This window comes from Hetaerina americana, unplaced genomic scaffold, assembly GCF_022747635.1.
Source record: "Hetaerina americana unplaced genomic scaffold, ioHetAmer1.1.p SCAF_8, whole genome shotgun sequence".
NCBI lineage: Eukaryota > Metazoa > Arthropoda > Insecta > Odonata > Calopterygidae > Hetaerina > Hetaerina americana.
This window is the reverse complement of record NW_027287427.1, coordinates 51,793,691-51,807,204: the sequence shown is the minus strand read 5'-3', so window position 1 is coordinate 51,807,204 and position 13,514 is coordinate 51,793,691. Positions and strand designations below refer to the sequence as shown.

At 39.9% G+C, this 13,514-nt stretch overlaps 1 protein-coding gene across 1 annotated transcript in view; it reads left to right on the top strand.

The window, feature by feature from the left end:
* LOC139697575 (lipase 3-like) overlaps positions 1-6,870 on the top strand; it is a 33,879-nt gene extending 27,009 nt beyond the window's left edge. The window contains exons 5-8 of the mRNA XM_071596334.1: positions 4,705-4,863; positions 5,153-5,237; positions 6,312-6,454; positions 6,594-6,870. Of these exons, the coding sequence (XP_071452435.1) occupies positions 4,705-4,863; positions 5,153-5,237; positions 6,312-6,454; positions 6,594-6,776 (570 nt within the window). The 3' untranslated portion in view covers positions 6,777-6,870. The remainder of the gene's footprint in view (positions 1-4,704; positions 4,864-5,152; positions 5,238-6,311; positions 6,455-6,593) is intronic.
* The last annotated feature ends 6,644 nt before the right edge of the window (positions 6,871-13,514 follow it).

Here is a 13,514-nt window from a genome sequence, read left to right as displayed (position 1 = left end):
GCTAAATTTTCTACTGCTCTCCCGGCGAATTCCATAAAATTGATAGGATTGAAGTGTCGAACATTTATGCCGTCGTCAAACCCAAAATTTTATCGCTTATAATTTTATCTCTCTTGCCAAATATTCTCATGGCGACTGTCAGCGTTTATACGTCGAATATCAATTCCACAATCTTTTTTCTTATTTCGAGGCTTCAATAATCCTCTATTTAATGAATTCATCTTATAAAAGCGTTGCATAACACAGAAGCTTACAAATTACAGACCAAGGTCATTTAATTTTAAGCCCATAGTCAGCGTTGAGATTTCGGTTTGGGAATTTTTATCTCTATTGCTAAACAGAATACTTACAGAATTAATTACCCGAGAATTTTTCTGGAACTTCATCATATTATGTCTATACTCAAATGTTCCTATATTCCTCAGTCGCATGAAGCTATATTCAATGGCTAAATACTGCGTCGGATTCATGTGTTCATAACTCAATATTTTCTACACATTTATCTATTTGCTTTGAGTTTAAAAAGGGTGTCCCAATGGCCAAGTTGCCATGCATCTCGCATCTGAAAATCATTGGTAGAGGAATTGAATCTGAATCGTACGAGAATCTGCGCGAGGATGAGCAAACTGTATTTTTCCCCTCGTACGTATGAAACTACCAGCGAAAAGCAAACGTGGTGTAAAGTCGTGACTGGTATGCTGAATTGTGCAGCTACGGAAACTGAAGTAAGAGTTGAAAATTGGAAAAAATTACACTTGAATAAAGATAAAAGCACGCACCCCTTCCAAGTCGTATGCGATTTTCTCGACGATGTATCGTGGCAAACGACGCCACGGATCACGGACCAGTTGGATCGGGCCTTCGCTCTGATAAAAATGCTATACAGATCCTTGGCGTCTGAGGCATGGCTGTAACCTTCACCCAATGACCTCTGACCTTTGATCTTTGATTTTCTTCTCGAAACATCGAACCCTTAGTACATCAATATTAGACAAATCTCTGGTTGGACCTATATTTCACTATCTATTTTCATGTGGGTCAACCTCGTGATGGGACCTCAACCAATCTGAAATCCCACCGCAGTGCATAGTAATAACATCTCTAACAACAACTCTTGTACATCATCGACAGCATGCAGTATGCAGTATCTATTGAATAAATCGTCATATATGATGAAACACACTAAAATATTGAGTTACTCCGTTTATCAATTATAAGATGCATGATTCAGCCCTCAATTTTTTCCGAATCAATAATACTCTCAACACTCATAGCTTCTCTTTCATGTAGCCCATTTTATGTTATCTACAAAAACTGCAACATGGAGCGTAGTTTTGTAATGCTCGAAACACATACACTACACAGGAAACCGACATAGCAAACGTAGAATCAAAAAAAATATTTTGGTGTTACGAAAAGTACAGATATGTCCTAGGGAAAACACATTCGTGAAACTTGAGGAATAGCAAATAAAAAGCTAGGATTCATGAAAAGGATACTTGGGAAATGCTATGAAAAGATTAAAAAGCTTTGTTATTTTACGTTAGTTGGGCCGCACCTAGAGTATGCTGTGGGTGTATGGGACACTCACAAGTTTTTGGATCTAGATCAAGTGCAATCTATAGCCAGTAGGTTTTTTGAAAATCTATTATGAGCAACGTGTCGTGACACTATTGGAAGTATTAGGGTGGGAGCTTCTGGACGGCGGTCGGTTGAAATACAGGTTAAATTTACTGCGTGAATTTGAGGCAGGTAACTTATCTGAGGATTATAAGGACATATTACAGACCCCGAACCACTATGGTTGATCAGACCAAGTTCGTAAAATCAGGACTATAGATAGCATAAGAGATGAATTTAAAATGTAATTTTTTCGTCGCACAATTAGAGATGAAAAGAGATACATGGTCGCACCCAAAAGTGGTAGGACTGATTTTTTTACAAGAATTTTATTGACGATATACTTACATCGACTTAATAATCTTCAAAGTATGCTCCTTGAGCTGCTACACACTTAGTATAACGTTGCTCCGATTCCCCGTACGCCCGCTGGAAATTTTCTTTGGGGATGCCGTTGATGACCCTCATCGAAGCCTCTTGAACGGCCTTTATCGGGTCAAAACGTCGTCCCTTGAGCTGTCTTTTCATCAGGGGGAAGAAGAAGAAGTCCGGTGGTGCCAGATCGGGAGAATAGGGCGGGTGCGGCAACGTGGCAACGCCGTATTTGGCCAGGAGCTGTCTGACGACGAGCGCGCCATGGCAGAATTTTCGGCACCATCTTGGCGCACACCTTGCACATGGCCAAATCCTGTGAAATAATGCGTTGGACGTTGGATGCAGACAGACCCAACTGGTCTGCAATTTCTTCACTGGTTAAGCGTCGGTCTGTGTTCAGCAGTGTCCTCACTCTGTCCACATTCGTGTCAGTTCTTGCCGTCGGCGGCCGTCCGGAGCGATGGTCGTCTTCAACGAGCTCCCTGCCCTCTTTAAACAACTTGTGCCACTCAAATACTGTGGAACGGTTTAAGGCGGTGTCCCCATAAGCCTGCTTGATCATATCGAGGGTCTCAGTTGCCGTCTTCCCGAGTTTCGCACAAAACTTCACGGAATAACGTTGCTCTAAATTCAGATTCATTTTGTTTTTCGACGCGGACAAAAAACTTGCTTCACTAAAAACGGTGTCCTCACTCAACGACAGCCCGCAGGGGACTGAGGCAGACCCCTCTCCACCGCTTTGTTCGCGCCAGAGAAAATCAGTCCTACCACTTTTGGGTGCGACCCTGTATGACCGCAGGCGCAAAGGAGATTAGTAGAACTACTAGTATTAGTAGTTTATTTATTTTGTCCATATCCAGCATTAATTTTAAATACTACCTTCTTCCGTGTGGTTAAAATTGTTCCAGTTCATGATCAAACTGATATTTGTGTTGAGGTGTTACGATTTTGAGTTTGCATGCATGGCTGGCGACCTAACGCCCCCCGCCACACGCCCTTGTGGCGGTTTGCGGGCTATTATGTAGATGTATATTTAACTTTGAGGCCAGAGGATAAGCCTAGAATGAAAGGCTTTTGAGATGTAGGTGTGGAGAAGGATGGAATAAATAAATGTCATGTGTAGAAAGGACAGCAAACGATGAAGTTCAAATCATGGTAAGGGAAGAGAGTAGTTGGTTTAGAAAAATTCGAAGAACGTAGGTCAATATAGGATATACAGAGAGATGATGGGAAGCTGAAGATGTTGATAGAGGGGAGAATGCTGGCAAAGCGGTGTAGAGGGAGGAAAAGAACGGGTTTTTTTTGGTTGTACGAGTACTAATTGTATTTCTAGAGGGAGGTAGAAAAGGGTATTTTTGTCACATTGGTTAAGGCTTCGAAATACATACTATAGTTTAGAGTGTCCTGGTACATCGAAAGCTTACACTCACTCGGTAGACTACTGTTAATCTTAATCTCTACACCTTGATCTCTGGGATCGGGATGGTGCGAGGCTAACGTACTGGCTATCCACCCAGACGGCCCGGGTCCCGGCGGCGGCAGATATTTTTCAGTGGTATCCCGATCCCTACTCGAGGTGCTTTGTGGAGGGCACTTTAAGTGAGTACGCCGTCCGTCAAATGGGACGTTAAGCTGCGGGCCCCTTGGCGCCTTTTCTTAGGAGTAGGCTAATGCCGACGCCGGGTTTCTCCCCACCCTTCATCCTTACCTACCCATCCCTAATGGCGCAAATTACCTTAGCTGTTGCCTCCCCTAAATACAGGGGAGGCGACCGACTACTACTGCCTTGATCTCTTGGGTGGGAAGTTTCTCATGGGATCTTACCGCACCATTTTTCATTATATCCTTAGGATGCCCCTAACAAACCCTTTTGGTGTCCTTTTTTGAGAATTTCATCTGGTTCTACTTTTTCGTGTGCTGTGTATTACTTTTCTCTCTCTCTCTTTCTCTCTCCTGCTCTTCTGTTTATCCCTCGTTTCTCACTTTGTCTGCCAATTTCTTAATCGATATCATCTTCCAGCACCGTTTGTCTCATGTCGGTTTTCCAAATGTTCATGTCTCTCTTCCATAGGATTACGAACTCACTCAAGAATGTTTTCACGTAGTCACTCGTTTCTTGGCGATAGCCGTGCTTCTTTGAGTCCAATCATCGTCTCATTGTCGTAAATGCCATCTTGTTTTAACATATTTTGCAATTGATGCCCGTCAAAGTTTTCCCTCCCATTCAATACTACCTCCGACTATGTTTAAGAGTAGTAGCAGTTGAGAGTTTCAGCGTAGAAGTCATATTTTGATATTTTTCTCCGAGCTATACCTTCGTCGCTATCCATGGCCTCCTTGTGTAACTCCCCTCTCTCTCTCTCGGTAGCCATCCTTTTACCTTTTCGTCGTTTGCCTATTTCAGATCATTACATCTTTCTATCCAGCTGCTCTATATTTTCCTCTCCGAGTCGGCGACTGTATTGGGTCTTTCTGTAGGTATTTGGCCTCCAGGACGACCTGCATAATTGTATTTGAAATTGTGATATATTAAGGAGTTATTTCTATTGTGAGCATGGTGTTATCATAGAGTAATTACATGTGCAAAGATTTTATCTGAATATTGAATTTACTAATGTAGTTCGACCAAACAAAACTTGATCACTTGCTAATTTATCAAAGAAACACCTAGTAAATGATCTGCTAAATAAGTTATATTTTTTTTCATAGTTTATTGTCCATTTCTTGGGAGCGGCGGAGTTTCTTCCCCAGAACAAGATCATAAGATTCCTCTCAAAATACGGCTGTGAACTGTTCACGACGGAGGAGAAAATTTGCGAAAATTCAATATTTGCCATTACCGGGTTCGACGACTCGCAGTTTAACATGGTAAGTGGATATTTCAGGAGGGTAACATTGGTGCGATGGCACTTGGATATTAGCAAACGCAAGTTTAATTCAGTAAGTATTTCGTGGGCGTGAAAATGTTTTTATGAAATCCCGTCGCAACCAAATGAAGAGAAAAATTAAACTCGTTTTCGTATTAAACATTTGTAAAAGCAGTCTCTTTCGCTGCTCAAAACCTAATGGTCAATACTTTCTGAAAGCAAAGTCTTTCACTAGTTGAAAATGCATCCTTGCTTTCTCTTTTGAAAATTTTTATTACAATGCATTTCAGACACTTCTTCCCATCGTTCTGGGACATACTCCTGCCGGAGCATCAACCAAGACGCTTATTCACTACGCTCAAGAAATTCGCTCAGGTAAGATATTTCGTTAAACCACCTTACTCCTCGTGCTCCTCAGCTTTCGTATTTTAGAAGACGTCAGCGTGAAAGTGAAAGGCTTTCTTGATTTAATCGCACCAGGTGATTACGTCGCGATAGTGAAGCACACCCTTAAAAGACACGACGCGCCAAGGCTATTTTTGCTAAACGTGCCCATCGTCTTGAAATATGAGCTCTAAAAGAATGATAAAATGGTGAAAGTATATTTTACGAAAAAACTACATTAAATCGGATATATTTAAGATATAATAATGGTTTGGATTGTAATATAGTTGATATCCTACCAGTCTGAGACTCATCGTCATCAAGAGTGATAAACGTACTATAGACGGGTTTTCGACAATCCACAACACACATTTTGTTCAACTTATTCATGATTGTGCATTTATGATTTTGTTACAAATTGGGTACTCTTTTAAAGAAACCACAGTGAGTGGCTGTGAGTTTATTTGAGTAAATACAGTCTATGCTAAATGTATAACACTTTTTGTAAAAATCGTGATGGTATCAAACACTTGATTTGGGCATCAGCAAAAATGTAGCATTCAGTCGTGAGAAGAGTACTGTACCGATCAATCAAACAAATTTGTGGTACTAGTGAAGTCATATATAATGCAGGGAGTTTAACTCTGCATCATAGAGTTGAGAGGGAACGTTCGTGGCTAATATCTATTTACTTTCAATTCAGGATGACTCTCTTACCCCCGCTATAAATTACACCGTAACTATCACGCTAGTAATCTTCGCCCTCTCACTCTCACCTCTCATAAACTAACATATCTACGAGTATACTTCATATCTCCATGTCTCAATTGAATTTCCATTTTCCCCCCTTAAGAGTCGGCGTAAAATTCTATGACCCTTTACTAGCCATTGCGGTCCTCTACTGAGTATTATATCTCGCTGTTCTCAACTCGAATACAGGGGTATTTATAAAGCGCAAGTGCTTTACTTACATATGCAGACTTTCATATATGCACAGAACGCAAACCTTATGGTGTGTCCGTCGGGTAACGTGTCATAAATGAAGGTCATTCTGCTTTTTTACAGGAAAATTCCAAATGTATGACTATGGTTCTGAAGGAAACATGAAAAGATATGGGAAGGATTTCCCTCCAGAATACAATGTCAGCGCCATACAACCTCCGATATCTCTCCATTACTCGGATAACGATTGGTTAGCAAATGTAGACGTACGTATTATTCGACAAAAATATATTACAAACGCAGGAAAACACTTGTGCTTTCATGCGCTCGTGGAGTATGACTTTTATGTGTTTTATGTGTATGTTGAGTAAATTGATTCCTAAACGGCTCGATGTTTTTTTTCAGGATGTTGACCAGCTGTTCCACAGACTTCCTAACGCCTTAGGAAAGTACAAAGTTTCTCTTCCTCAATTCAATCATCTGGATTTCCTTTGGGCCAAAGATATTAAGGCGTTGCTTTACGACAATCTTTTAGATCTCATCCACAAAGAAATTTACCCGCAGTCTCCGAATTCGAAGAAGGAATGAAAATCATCATGCAGGCCAATCTATACCATACTGATCCAAAGAAGCCAATAACCATTCGTTATTAAAATATTGTTGACATTTTTCTTAATAAAAAATTATTTGTTCGAAACACTTTCATTTCAGGTTGAACTATCCTCAAATGCAACGAAAAAAGTCACAAATGCATCAATTATCTATTTACGCACCCAGAACTGCCTTTGTAAAATATATTTCGTTCGACTACGGTTCAGGGACTAAATACATTCGTGTACTATAGGGCGAGGTAGTGCGTTGATTTAAAAAATGTTGTGAAATTAAAATAAACTAGAGTAACAAATCTACCTATAAATATACAAATAAGTACCTATTTCGAAGAGTGCGTAAAGAGGACGGTAAATGAAAGACAAAAAGACGAGAGAAACTAATCGGTTCTGAGGCACTAAAACTTACTGCAGACCGTCATTGAAGAAGGCATGGAGAGGAAGAATTATGAGCAAATTCCAAGAACAAGAATCAGATGAATGAAAATCTCGGGCAAAAAGCTTTTAAGGAATTAAGAGATCGGCAGTGAACAGGCTAGTTTGGAGAGCTTCTACCAACCAATCCTCGGGTTGATATCCCATGATGATGGTGAAATACAAGACAGATATTTTGTAAATTTCCCGTAATATACATTGTATCGGTGTGTGCTATACTCAATAACAATGACTCGGACGGAAAGAAAAAGAACAGCGTCAATAAGAGCAACGGCATAAACAATGAAACATGATCTTGAACATTTGTGTACATAATGATCGGTAGTGTAATATGACTATTAATACCAAAAAAATAGCCAACAACAAGTATTTTCTATATCTAACTTTTTGTGTAATCCATAATTCCGCTTCCTTGTTAAAATCACACTCTTCACTGACGTGAATTAACGCGCTCTAGTTTGAAGTTAATCTGATTTGGATATCTATTCTGGGCTTTTATGTGTTTAAAAATTGATTATATTTTTCGAGATAAATTACCGCAGGACCTTAAACATGGACTAACTTAAAATCTGAAAGTAGTCGCGACTGTTATGGACGTCTGGCTCATTTAAGAAGGTATGCTAAGATCTAATTCAATTAGGGAATATCCCTTGGTAAAAAGCGTCCAATTAAATCAATAGCTCGACCTCTTCTATTAGAAACTATTTTAGTGCAATTCTAGATAAATATGTATATCCATGACGCATTTATTAAGAACCTTTACCATAAGCGGTCCATGCAAGCTTGAGTGAAATAATTGGGTGTCTCGCTATATTTCGGTCATCGAATTGAAAAGACGAGCCCTTCTTCTAGCTATGCATACCACGAAACGCACTGTTCCTATTCTTTATGATGTCGTATGATTGCTGGCATACTTTCCTTCCTCTTGTTTTTCGTGTTTTTCTTCTTTGGTGGTTGAAACGGTCTCCTGCTTCCATCTCTTGGCCAAGGAATCGGAGCATTTCGTTAATATAAAAGACCCGCGAATCTCAATGTAAATTACGTTTCCTCGATAGCTCGAGTGGTTAGAGCATCCGTACAGCAAGTGTAAAGATCCGGTGTTGAAGTCCCGGTCAAGGAAATGTTTTTTTTACGATTGTCACTGTCACCTTCTCCACCTCTCCTGTATTCGTCCTCTGTATGTGTTCATATCCCTTTTCCTTATATCTATTTCCATGTGAATGAATTATATATACATATATATATATAAATAAAATTTTTATATATTTACATATATATATATATGTTTATATATGTATGTGTATATATATGTATGTGTATGTATATATATATATATATATATATATATATATATATATATATATATATATATATATATATACATATATATAAAAAGTAAAAACACCCAAGCCCTAGGGGGAGGAAAACCCTAGCTGGGAAAGCCTTGACCTCTGGAGATCAGTCCAACCTACACTCCAATACATCATCCATGTTTGATGTTTGATATATGACCCATCATAATTGAGCGAGTACTTAATTTATTATATTCATAATATACTTATATACACACACCAATGGTTCTAGAGATTGGTACAGTCTGTAGAATTTTGCAATTAAATCATTTCTTGGATACTGTTGAAGGGTTGCAACTTTATGTGTCCCAATCAACATTTAAGTGGTTTTTAACAATTTTACAGAGCTTAAAAAATCCTTTCAATACTGAGCAGTGACTGGAGCCGGACTGTTGTACTGATACACCTGAAGAGAACCCACTACGAATTGTTAACATTAAAAGTCAAGCAGAATGCCGTTGAAAAAAAATCTGTGTAATGAAAAGGAGACTGAAAAATATGTGAAGAACTTAGAGAGTGAAATAAATGGTATGTATCGAAATGAATGATATCGCATAAGTTTCATTACTTTCATTGTGATACTATCCAAAATCACAAAAGTGGCAACTAGAAGACATTTTTACATTAAGTGTGTAAATAGAGTTTTAGTGATACATTACCAATCATGCTTTATTTTGTGAATTAGGCACATGTAAAATTAGCTGTGCAGTGAGTGCTATAAAAGATATCCTTTTACTACCGGAAAATATACCAGCTAGGGTGATAAAACATTTAGCTCCAAACATTGCCCCGTACCTTGAATTTATATTTAACAAATCCCTCACAGAGTGCAAGGTACCTAAGATTTGGAAAACCGCGCAAATAACGCCTATTTTTAAAAGTGGTGACAGGGAGGATCCCAGTAATTACAGACCTATATCTCTCACTTCTATCTGTTGCAAAATCTTAGAGCACATAATTGTCAGTTCAATAATGAGACACCTTGACAATATTAACTTTTTAAGTGACAATCAACACGGATTCAGGAAAACCCGCTCCTGCGAAACCCAATTATGATTATTTACACATGATTTACTTTTATCGGGTGAGAGAGGTAGGCAAGTGGATGCCATTTTCTTAGATTTTCAAAAGGCATTTGATAAGGTCCCACATGGTAAACTCATTCATAAATTAAAGGTCGCGGGTATAAACAAGGGCGCCATAAGTTGGGTTAAAGATTTTCTTTCAGAGCGGGAACAGAGGGTAGTCCTTGATGGCGCTAGTTCCGACAGCGTTCGAGTCACGTCGGGGGTACCTCAGGGAAGTGTGATCGGGCCGTTGCTTTTCTTGATTTTTGTTAACGATTTGAACCGCGAAGTGAAAAGTAAAATTAGGATGTTCGCGGATGACACGGTGATCTGTCGGGAGATATCTGGGGATGAGGATCGTTTTATTCTAGAGCAGGATTTAGATTGCATTACTAAATGGTGTTCTAACTGGGGATTGACTCTAAATTATAATAAATGTTCAGTGGTAAATTTCTTTAAAAGATCAACGGGATTTGCTTACAAATTAGCTGGAGGTGACCTAGCAGTAGTTGATACGGTAAAATACCTAGGTGTCACATTCACAAAAGACTTAACTTGGGGGACTCACATACTAAAGTCTGCGGTCAAGCATATAAAAAATTGGGATTCATTAGACGCATTGTCGGCAAAAGTGACTCGAAGGTCAAGGAACGTTGTTACCACGCTCTTGTAAGGCCTCATTTAGAATACGCATGCAGCGTGTGGGATCCGAGTGAAAAAGGTCTCATTCGGGAAATTGAGAAGGTTCAACGCCGTGCAGCCCGTTTTGTAAAAAATTCCTACGATAAAACGCAAGGCATCACCGAAATGCTCATGGATTTGGGGTGGGAAACATTGGCTGAGAGACGATTCAATGCAAGATTGAAATTATTAAATAAATTTAGATCCGCATGTTTCAGCACCGAGGTCTCGCAAATTATTCGTACTCCTACATACATTGGTCGCTTGGATCATGCATATAAAATTCGGGAAATAGATGCCAGAACTAGCCGACTCAAGGACTCCTTCTTCCCACGGACAATACGGGATAGCAACTGCAGGGTTATAGATAGCAAAAATTCCACTTGCCACCCTCAGCGTCTAAAAAATAATTAGTTGTATTTAAATGCATGCTCTTCCACTAACCTTATGTGTTTTGCTATAATAACCCATTCTTTCCGAATGACCTCATTCGTCTTCCGTTCATCTGTTTTTAAGTCTCCCTTTCAATCCCTCGTCCCTCTCCGCGGGGGCAAATTCCTGCTACCTGCAACGTTGGGTCGCATTCCCTGCCTTTTACAGACTCTTTGGGGGTAGAGTGTTTCGTGGTGCATTTTTATGTGGTGTTTCAATTTCTTGCTTGTGGTGTCCTGGCTTCCGTGTTGTAGGATGGCTTTCGTGCTGCATCACGGGGTGCAGTTTTTTAGTTGTTTTGCGGTATATGTGTTTGCATGAGTATTGGATGAAGGGATTTTTCCATGAGTGTGTGCGCTGCTGTGGGTGTAATTTTCCGTGTTGTTTTTTTGCATGTGGTATTTTTCCTTTTTACGGTTGGTGACCTAACACCCCCCGCCACACGCCCTTGCGGCGGCTTGCGGGGTATTATGTAGATGTAGATGAGATGTCTTCATCATGGCATTTGGTGGTTTTTCACCGTTCATTCACCTATAACTGGACATGATATGATAGAACTAAGTGTTTGGTTATGATTGAAGACTAAGTATTATGCACTGTAAGATCACATGAAAATGTCCAAATATGCAAATATTAGTTGGATAGTTCTTTCCTAGAACTCATTGCAAAGATTATTAGGTTTGCGTCTTCCCTCAATTATCCTCCCTGTAATATCTTTAATCTGCTGAAGTCATGGAAAACAGATAATAAAATGTGTCAGTTGTTTGGCAAAAGACGGGAGAGTTATTGCATTAGGAGTTATTGACTCAAAACATCTTCGAGGTAATTGAAAGGAAATTAGTCAGTATTGATTCTTTGATGCAGTTTTCAGATATTTTCCTGATTGTTTCAGTATCCCTTAGTACAATGGCAAACAAGCATATGCATAAATTTGCACTTATGTAATTCTGAATCACTAATTCCCATAATTTTACCAATTTACTCAACAAGTTATACCTATTCTTCTTGATACCTATTCTTCGCTGAGTTGATGGCAAAGTAACCACAATAGAATAATTCACATTCTTATAAATTGAGCAAAACAAGGGCGTATATTGGCGTTTGTTAGTGAATTATTTCAAACAAAGAGAAATACCACTTTCCCACCCATGAGTAACCTCTTCCAAATCCTGCTCCAAATCTGACCTACATTCTATGGGCTGAGGGTATATACAAGGTGTGATCAAACAATGACAAGACTGATTTTATAACTACTTTATTTCGACGGATTCAGCTTTATCGAATTTGTCGCCCTCCAAGTACATGCCTTTGCTGACAACACACCTTTGCCAACGTTCCTTCCAGCTCTCGAACCCAGCCTATAAGCCGCCTTAGGGATCCTCTTCAGGTACACCGTGCAATTAGTTTTAACGTCCGCAACAGAGTCGAATCGGCGCCCTTTCAAGGTTGATTTTAACTTTGGAATCAAGAAAAGGTCTGATGGAGCCACGTCTGGAGAGTAGAGTGGCTGCGGGATCACGGAAGTTCCGGGTCTGTCGAAAAACTCAGTCACGACCAGTGCCGTGTTAGCCGGCGCGTTATCGTGGTGGAAACGCCATGCATTGTTTCTCCACATGTCCGGCCTCTTTCAGTTCACTGCGACCCTCAGCCTCTTCATAACCTTTAAATAGAAATCTCTGTTAACGGTTTGACCTTGAGGGACGTATTCGTAATGAATCAGCCCTTGCCAATCGAAGAAACACACCAGCATGACCTTCACATTGGACCGGGACATGCGAGCTTTCTTTGGTCGCGGAGAATGAGAACCTTTCCACTGAGAAGACTTGGCCTTTGTCTCAACATCATTACAGTAAACCCGGGTTTCGTCACCAGTTACGATGGTTTTAAGAAAGTCTGGGTCGGCATTGGCTCGATCCAGGAGTTCCTGACAAATGTCCACACGTTTTTGTATCTTTTTATCAGCCAGCACCAGCGGGACGAATTTTGATGCAACGCGTGTCATGCCCAAAATGTCTGACAAAATTGTATGACAGGATCCAAAACTAATGTTCACTTCCTCAGCTATCTCTCTAACAGTTACACAGCAATTTGCTCGCACCAAATCGTTCACCAATTAGGCTTGGTTGGGGTCTGTCGAAGTGGAAGGCCGCCCCGTTCGCGAATCTTCATCTGTCGAGGTTCTCCCCGATTTAAAACGACTGTACCACTCAAAACACTGGCTTCGAATCATAGCTTCATTATAAGAGGCTTGCTGAATTATTCTAAATGTCTCTGTAGCACTTTTGCCAAGTTTAAAACAAAATTTCACGCACACACACTGTTCCTCTAGCTCCTTCATCGATGCCGTTGCACGCGGCGACGAACACGTTAAGACACGTACGTTGCTGCTGCGTAACAACTCGACGTAAACAAACGCAACGCCTCTCGTTTTAGTCTTCAGATATGTCGCTAGATGGCGAACTGTGTCTCGTTTTGATAAGTTGAACGGTTTGCGCAGAATAAAATCAGTCAGGTATTTTTTTGATCACACCTTGTAAATATGGCCTCTTCCTATAAGTTGTAAGCTAATTCGTTGGAAAAATACTTATAACAACTGAATTATTTTTTCTCGCATCGCTTGTTTTCTTTGTTACCAATTTAGATAATAATAGTGTTTTCAGCCGGTAGTGAGCAATAAAGCTTTATCACTTCCTTTAGCAGTTCTTCCTTAGCAAAGTGCCCCATACATTGTAAGTAGATACAATGTTGCAT